Consider the following 9286-nt stretch of genomic DNA (forward strand, 5'->3'; position numbering starts at 1 on the left):
ATATAATATTTTCTAAAATGTAAAGAAAGGGCATGGGGCCTGACTGCTGTGTGCGTAAAGAGAGAAAGGTATGCTTCCCTTGTATTCAGAGTCCACGCAGGGGGTACAGAAGCTGCTAGACAAACAGTGGAAGTATTACAGCATCTCCCACGAAAGGCATGTGAGACCTTTTTACGCTTGCTTTTATAATTGGCTTTTATTATTGTAATTTACAATAATGAACTTTCTCCATGCTGAAAGAGCCAAAAAAGACTAGTCAGCTACTGGAGTCATACTAAAGTTTGTACATTTGTTGTGTACACAGATGCTCAACCCGGCGTTGTTGAAGTCTTTTATAAGTTCATAAGAAAACAGTATTTTTTTGTTTTTTTATTGCTTTTGTTTATAGGCGACTGAAATTAAAAATAAAGCCTATAAAACCTTTGCCTATAACACCTTTGGTCTCTTGCTACTTGTGTTATTTCTAAACCAGACATCTCCACATTAAAGATGAGTTGGGTGGTTGGCTTGTTTAATGCAAGAGCAATCTTTTTCATCTCAAGGCATCACCAGTTTACTAGGAAGAAGTTTTTTGTTCAAAACATGAGAAGAATGTGACAGTGGATCTGGAGGAACTGCAGTTAATACAATGTGCACCAATTGCTTTATTATACATAGTAGACATATGCCATCGGGTAAAGGGTTGAGGACAGAAAAACTGTTTACACATTGCATTCATTACAATAATATACATAATATAAAAACAAAACTTTTTATACATTACAAAAAATAACAAAAAACACAAACATTTTAGTTTTTTCAAATCTGGTCAAAGCCCTAGTTAGTACAATAGCTTAAACATGTTCACGTTAAAATGTGCGGGTCAAATGATATATTGTTGTTTATCAATATTTGTTATATGGGTGCTAAAAAAATCCGGGCTGTTAATTCACAATGAACAATTACCAAAATGTGATGTGTAAGCAACATTAGATATCTTCCTGCCATTCAATTCATCAAATAGAATACATTTGTTATGTACACAGATGCTCAACGCCGCGTTGTTGAAGTCTTTTATAGCTTTTTGTGAAGTCTTTTATAAGCACACAAGAAAACTGTATTTTTGATGTTTTTTATTGCTTTTGTTTATAGGCGACTGAATTTAAAAACAAAGCCTATAACACCTTTGCGGAGGTCTCATTGACTTGCATTGGTTTTGTGTCCATACAGTCAAAATAGGTACCCACCATTGTTCGGTTACCAACATTTATCAGAATATCTTCTTTTCATTCAACAGAAGAATGAAGGTCATAAAGATTTGAAATGACGTGTGTGAGTAAATGATGACAGAATGTTTATTTTAAGGTGAGCCATATAAGTGAACCCTACCTCACTCCAGTTCAGTAGGTGGCGGTAACACGATTTCTACACCGATGTACCAGACAAACCATTAATCCCAAGAAGAAGAACTAAGCACGTCGTGAGTTGCCTTTTTGCAGTGGAAACCGGGTTTATATAACAATATAATTCAATCTTTTATAAGTGTATTTGGCTGTTCGATATTTTTTTTATGTCGTAATAATTAGTGTAGATGCTGTCGGGAGTTTAACTGTAATTCTTGAGGACAACTAGAGAGCGTTTGTTTAGAGCGAATGTGGTGTTTGGGGTTGCATATCTGTATTTCTTGAGCGGGATTTACAGACGAACTGATTGATAACGATTTCAATTTGTTTTCTTATACGTGTTATTAGGATAAATATTTTTTTTCGCTCAATGTTGTAATTGACATGTTGTAAAAGCCATATATACATATTTATGCTATAGATTCTTGTTTTATCAGCTGGTAACTGAATGAAATGAGTTTATTCGGGACGAACACGGGCTTTGGGGCCGGGACAACAGGCGTATTTGGTAGCGCCACCACAGATAGCCATAATCCAATGAAGGTACAATGAATACGAATATAATAACCAGATATTAGAAGCTTATGGTATTGATTACAATGTTATCGTTGATAATAGGATGTTGAGGTGACATCTCCGCCCGATGACAGCATAAGTTGTTTGGCTTTCAGTCCCCCTACAATGCCTGGAAACTTTCTAATTGGCGGCTCATGGGCCAATGATGTAAGCCTTTGTGTCATATGAAAACTTTGATTGTTGTTTAAAGATGTGTTTGCATTTTGATCTGAATTTGTTTTTCTTATAACCTCAGGTGCGATGTTGGGAGGTTCAAGATAATGGTCAAACCGTCCCTAAAGCCCAGCAGATGCACACAGGCCCAGTGCTGGATGTGTGCTGGAGTGACGTAAGATCAAAATGTTGTACTGTAGTTTCTGTATGATGTAAACCATCTCATGACAAATGCTATCAACATTTTAGAGAGATCCTTTATCCAAAAAAGGTCACATTTGCTATGCAAAGAATAAATAATCCCCTTTTGCGCAGAATTCGCAGTGGATCGAAACATTTAATTCTAAAGGTTTTCACCCAAAGTGTTGTTGATGTATTTTTTTCCAAACAGGATGGTAGTAAAGTTTTCACAGCCTCCTGTGACAAAACCGCTAAGATGTGGGATCTGAACAGCAACCAGGCCATCCAGATAGCGCAAGTGAGCAAACTTTTTACATTTCTGTTGACAGTTTGTGTAGTATGCTAGGTTAATATATATATAAAGACATGTACAACTCATAAGTTGTATTTCAAAACCTGTATATGACTTGGTTCTGTGTAACACAAATGGAGATATTTTTAGGAATGATCTTTTTGTTGTTTTGTGTCCATACGATGGGAGTCAGAGGAGGCTAGTGTTGTTCGTTTACCATGTATTTCAAAATATCTTATTTTATGGTCTGCAGAAGAAAGAAGGTCAGACTGATTTTGTAAAAATTAAATTCCTTCCTTTGCTCAGCATGATGGCCCAATCAGGACAATTCATTGGATAACAGCCCCAAACTATAGCTGTGCCATGACTGGTAGCTGGGACAAAACACTGAAGGTGCTGACACATCCATCCTCTTTACCGTGATGACTATACAGAGCTGCTTTTCACATATGATTTGTTAAACAGTCTTGAGATGAACACTAAGGTGTTCTCCTCTTTTTAAACTACTTTTTGTTTTGGCAGTTTTGGGACACTCGTTCCCCAAATCCAATGATGTCTCTGCAGATGCCAGAGAGATGTTACTGTGCCGATGTGGTAATTTAATCTTATTAAAACCTTATTTAAAAGTTCTCCTTATTTTTCAATTTATTCAAAGGAGTGTTAGCTGAATATACACATCAATGAAAAATGTATGGTGAGCTTTTTTTAATGAAAAAGCACTCAATGTCTTTTGTTTTTATAGGTATATCCTATGGCGGTAGTGGCCACTGCAGAACGTGGTCTTATTGTATACCAGTTGGAAAATCAGCCCTCAGAGTTTCGACGTATAGATTCTCCTCTGAAGCATCAGGTAAGTGTCAGTTCATTCCTTAAGTCAACACTTAAGTGAATTGACAGTCATTTTTCTCATTTGTCCTTGCATGTGTTATCACTTGTTTAATGTGATATTTCCACACAAAACACTCAAGAAGTAAAGAGATTTGAAGTTACCGGTGCAATATTTGAGTTTAGCGTTGATTTGCATTCTTTTTTTTCCACAAACTGTTGCTGAAATTGGCTCTCATGCATGCCCTGCATAAACAATTTCTGTCCTTTTTTCCCCTCTTTATGCTGATTCTTGGAATGTTGAGTGGTCCGTTTTATTTTTTATCTCAACCAGTGCCAAACTTCTGAAAATACTGGTGTACATATTTCTGATATTTTTTACGTTGTGTGTTTTGTTTAACAGCATCGTTGTGTGGCTATCTTTAAAGATAAGCAGAATAAGCCTACTGGTTTTGCACTGGGCAGCATCGAAGGGCGCGTTGCCATTCACTACATAAGCCCACCCAACCCGTGAGTCTGTGACCTCATCTTATAATGTTTGAACAGTTTTTCAGCAAAATATGAAGTAACATGTCTTGTTTGTGTACTTTCTCACTCAGAGCCAAGGACAATTTTACCTTTAAGTGCCACAGGTCAAATGGAACTAACACCGCCACACCCCAAGATATTTATGCTGTTAGTATTCTTTTTCTTTAGACATTAAGTGTAGTCTAAGGTGGACCAGTGTTGCTCTCTCAAAGACTGTATTCAGTAATGTTATTGTACTCTGAAGTAACTGGAAGAGATCACTTTGTCTCTACTTTGTTCAATGTTCTATCTCAGATTGAGTTCTTTCTGTTTCAGGTGAATGCTATCTCTTTTCACCCTGTCCATGGTACTCTGTCGACAGTAGGTTCTGATGGGCGCTTCAGTTTCTGGGATAAAGATGCTCGTACTAAGCTTAAGACATCTGAGCAGTTAGATCAACCAATAACAGCTTGTTGCTTCAATAACAATGGAAACATATTTGCATACGCTTCCAGCTATGACTGGTCTAAGGTAAATTTCAGTACATTTATTTGAATTAAAAAAAATTATTTAACGTGCATAACTCAAACAAAAGCATCTGTTAACCCTTTAGGATATGTGTGTTTATGCATACCTATGATAATTGGAACGTAATACACAGACATTTGTCTACATATGACAACTTAAAAATTTCACTATTTTGTTGAAATATATATTTTAGTCTGAATTGTTGTGCTTGCATTACAAAGTAACCAGTTTATTCCCATAATCCCATGCTCCTTCACAGTTTCATCAAGCTCTGCCTTTGTTACTGTTTTTGTGATTTAGTGGTGTAAATTGCACATTGTGTGTTGTAATTATCCTAAATTTAAGTTTTATAATTTACTTATGTTTGTATACACATGAGCCCTGATGTGTCCCACAGGTGCATGCGTGTATCCCTGTTACAGGATAAATTTGTCACATTAAACAAAAATCTAATATTCCTTAAAATTGTGACACTAATAAATATCATTAGAACCCATTCTGCAAGTGAGTGCGGATCGATAGTAAATAATCTAAATATTTTTTCAAAATATTTACACATAATTGCATGTGTGAAGTTCTTGCATTTTTTCTGCCTTTCTAGCATTGTGTTTTTTTTTCAAGCATTCTTTTTTTTGTGATTTAAGTATTATCCAAGTTACAGGAAGATGACCCCTTATCTTATGAAACAAGTATTTTTCTGTAATGCTAATTCCTTAATAGTCACTTGCTCACTTTTGTTTTTTCGGCTGTGTAACAGGGACATGAATACTACAATCCTCAGAAAAAAAATTACATCTTCTTGAGGAATGCTGCTGAGGAGCTGAAGCCTCGGAACAAGAAATGGTGAGAGCGGAATATCCATTATCATGGGGACACTGTCTTTCACCGGGCAAGCGTTGGGGCAGGCGCGCTGCCTTCCTTGCGTTGCACTTTCCTTTCTGTGCAATTGGGACTCTTTCTGAGCCGTTTGATATATAAAATGCTTTAGTTATGGAGAAAGGCTGGTTGTTTTTGCTTCTAATAACAGATCACAATTAGAAAAAATAGTGTGTCATATAAACTTAAATATTAAATGGTGTTAAGAAGACTTTTTTTCAGTTAAAATTTAAAGTTTAAGTCGAGAGTAAATAAATTAACTGTAATGGTGAGTCATTTGTTTACTGATGAAAAGCCATTATGTTAGGGGAAGGTAACTTTAAATGGTTCTTGCCGGTAATGAATATTTTTGTTTGCAGTGCTTTACTAGTGATGTTCATCAGTATTTATTCAGTTAATTTCTTTATAGAGGAGAATTGACACTTCCAAAATGTGGAAGAACTGGAATTGGCTACAGAATAATGTCAGAAAATAAAGATTTTCTCAATGTTAAGTTTCATGCCTCTTTGAATCGTGTACACCAATGTATTTGAAAGAATGCCATATTGACTGACACTTGCCCTTCCTGTCTTTAGATCCGTCACCCTTCATCACTCGGAAGACCTACATTATTGTGTAAATATGGAGAGAGACCCCCATTTGGCCTGCACCTGGACCAATGGCGTGCCATTGTCATTTTTACGGACCAATCAGAAGGGGCCAACTGCTTATAAGCAATGGTGATGTGAGCAGTGGCTTTTGGGGCATGCTTCAGTATCCTTGGTGTAGTTTATTGTTTTCTTAACGAAGGTCTTCTCTTGCCACCCTTTTTTATACTGCGTTCTAATGCATTTTGGGTTTTCTGCTTCGTGTAGAATCCAATTGTGTAACCAACAATAAATCTCCAGAGCTTTGTCTGCATTTTGACGTTTCTTGTTTTATTTACTTCAAGGCCGAAAATGTAAATATACAGGTGAAGGTGAATATCTATGTGCATATATGCCATATATGTGGTCATTGTAGAAGTGTTTTCATGTTTAAAAAAAATGCACACAAAACACTCAATCGCGATATAAGAGTTTGCTACCTAAAGAAAGCTCACCCCCCCAAAAAAACTTAAACTGTCATGATTTATATTAAGTGCATCCGGAAAGTATTCACAGCACTTCACTTTTTCCACATTTTGTCATGTTACAGCCTTATTCCAAAATGGATTAATTTAATTATTTTCCTAAAAACCGAAAAAGAATTCTACAAACAATACCCCTTAATGACAACGTGAAAGAGGTTTGTTGGAAATCTTCCACACATTTATTAAAAATAAAAAAGCACATGTACATAAGTATTCACGGCCTTTGCCATGACACTCAAAATTTAGTTTTTTGTTTCCACTGATCTTCCTTGAGATGTTTCTACAACTTGATTGGAGTCCACCTGTGGTAAATTCAGTTGATCAGACATGAGTTGGAAAGGCCAACCTGTCTATATATGGTCCCACAGTTAACAGTGCATGTCAGAATACAAACCAAGCCATGAAGTCCAAGGAATTGTCTGTAAACGGCCGAGACAGGATTGTGTCGAAAGCACAGATATGGGGAAGGGTACAGACATATTTCTGCAGCATTGAAGGGCTCAATGTACACAGTGGCCTCCATCATCCGTAAATGGAAGAAGTTTGGAACCATCAGGACTCTTCCTGGAGATGGTTGTTCGGCCAAACTAAGCGATCGGGGGAGATGGGCCTTAGTCAGGGTGGTGACCAATAACCCGATGGTCACTCTGACAGAGCTCCAGCATGTCTCTGTGGAGAGAGGAGAACCTCCCAGAAGAACAACCATCTCTGCAGCACTCCACCAATCAGGCCTGTACGCAGAGTGGCCAGATGGAAGCCATTCCTCAGTAAAAGGCACATGACAGCCCGCCTGGAGTTTGCCAAAAGGCACCTGAAGGACTCTCAGACCATGAGAAACAAAATTCCCTGGTCTGATGAAACAAAGATGGAACGTCATGTCTGGAGGAAACCAGGCACCGCTCATCACCTGGCCAATACCATCCCTACAGTGAAGCATGGTGGTGGCAGCATCATGCTGTGGGGATGTTTTTCAGCGGCAGGAATTGAGAGACTAGTCAGGATCGAGGGAAAGATGAATGCAGCAACGTACGGAGACATCCTCGATGAAAACCTGCTCCAGAGCGCTCTGGACCTCAGACTGGGGCAAAGGTTCATTTTCCAACAGGACAATGACCCTAAGCACACAGCCAAGATAACAAAAGAGTGGCTACAGGACAACTTTGTGAATGTCCTTGAGTGGCCCAGCCAAAGCCCAGACTTGAAACCGATTGAACATCTCTGGAGAGATCTGAAATGGCTGTGCACTGACGCTCCCCATCCAACCTGATGGAGCTTGAGAGATCTTGTGAAGACGAATGGGAGAAACGGCCCAAAAATCTGAGCGACAAGCTTGTAGCAGACTTGAGATTGTAATTGGTGTCAAAGGTGCTTTGACAAAGTATTGAGCAAAGGCTGTGAATGTACATGTGCTTTTTTTATTTTTAATAAATTTCCAACAAACTTCTTTCACATTGTCAATATGGGGTATTGTTTTTAGAATTGAGGAAAATAATGAATTGAATCCATTTTGGAATAAGGCTGTAACATGACAAAATGTGGAAAGAGTGAAGAGCTGTGAATACTTTCCGGATGCACTGTAAGGTGTTCCAATCCTATGTGACACTTTCTTCTGTGGATGTTTTTTAGTGTCCATAAAATAGAAGTCAATTTATCTGGTTACCAACTTTATTCAAAATATCTTATTTGTTCTGCCGAAGAAAGTCAACAGATTTGGAGTGACATGAGAGTGAGTATATGTTTAAAGTTTTTTTACGATTACACACGGTTCAAAACAAATGGCTATCACAGAGGCAACATTTTTGTTCTTTGCACTTTAATGTACATCACACATCTACACTTTCTCTGTTTAAGTCCAAAACAAACAATCTAATGTACCTCTTTTTCTTGTCAATCATCCAATTTAAAATGAATCGAAATCACGCAATATCATGGCAACTGCGTTTTCTAGGCTTGCGTAGCCACACGTCAGATTAACGTGCATTTTTATTGGACTGGGATTATGGGAATCTAGGTGAAGTAGGATGCATTAATGCAATAGAATTTCTTAAATATGACAAATATCTTAAATATGGGCTGCTGTTTTACCATAATCTATAAAATAGCAAGTAAATGGCATATACATATTTTTGTTAAAATTCTTGAATGGTATATAGCTGCAACCAACAAAATAACAAAATGTTTTTACAGCAGCCCTCCAGTTGTTTCAAACCTGTTTAAATGTCTTTGTTTTGTTGAACACAAAGAAGATATTTGGTAGAATGTTAGCAATTTTCAGTTCTGGGACATCATCTGCTACCATAGTACACAAAATAAGACATTTAGATGAGCCGAATTAGAAAACAGTCCAGGGATTATGATGAAATGTTTTCCTATTATGGTTTCTATGTTTAGGAGACTATATATCTTTCGACCATCATTTCTGTCTATTACTATTAGTAATTAAATCATTTTTGAACCATTTGATTTAAATGTTATGGTAAACTTTTGATTTGTTCTTCTATCAAAGTATTTTTATCCTATTTATGTCTATTTCTCCACTAACACAAAGCCTTCTTGATTTATCTGTACGATTTATTTATATCATCTATCTATATTTTGATCAACCGTATGCGTATTATGATCAGGACTATATAAATAAATGTCAACCATCAATTCTTGTATTTTTCAACTACAGTTTTATGCGATTTCGTTTTGAGTGAACTTCCACACCATATGGTGGCGGTAACGCCCCAGGTACTGGCTTGTCAAACGCCAAAAAAATAGATCTGTTATGGGTTAAAATATAACTTACACAGCATCTTTTATTTAAAATGTTAATGAATACAAAACAGTCAATAAAAGCTCAGAATACGTGGG

At 37.0% G+C, this 9286-nt stretch overlaps 1 protein-coding gene across 3 annotated transcripts; it reads left to right on the forward strand.

Moving 5' to 3' along the window:
* Positions 1 to 1366: 1366 nt before the first annotated feature.
* Positions 1367 to 6224, forward strand: rae1 (ribonucleic acid export 1; the record flags this gene model as incomplete). 3 transcript variants are annotated; one of them, XM_079461331.1, is made up of 13 exons in its annotated part: positions 1367 to 1459; positions 1820 to 1925; positions 2001 to 2105; positions 2194 to 2286; positions 2503 to 2589; positions 2890 to 2976; positions 3106 to 3177; positions 3326 to 3433; positions 3812 to 3918; positions 4008 to 4083; positions 4252 to 4446; positions 5201 to 5286; positions 5895 to 6224. In XM_079461331.1, coding segments are annotated over exons 2-13 (1107 nt in total). In that variant the 5' UTR covers positions 1367 to 1459; positions 1820 to 1835. The 3 variants fall into 3 exon arrangements, with proteins under 3 accessions (XP_079317457.1, XP_079317456.1, XP_079317458.1); XM_079461332.1 differs by having other exon boundaries at positions 1429 to 1459; positions 1804 to 1925; positions 5895 to 6219; XM_079461330.1 differs by lacking the exon at positions 5895 to 6224 and having other exon boundaries at positions 1380 to 1459; positions 5201 to 5290.
* Between the last annotated feature and the right edge of the window lie 3062 nt (positions 6225 to 9286).

The sequence above is a fragment of the Barbatula barbatula genome (assembly GCF_947034865.1).
Source record: "Barbatula barbatula genome assembly, chromosome: 7".
NCBI classification, from domain to species: Eukaryota; Metazoa; Chordata; class Actinopteri; order Cypriniformes; family Nemacheilidae; genus Barbatula; species Barbatula barbatula.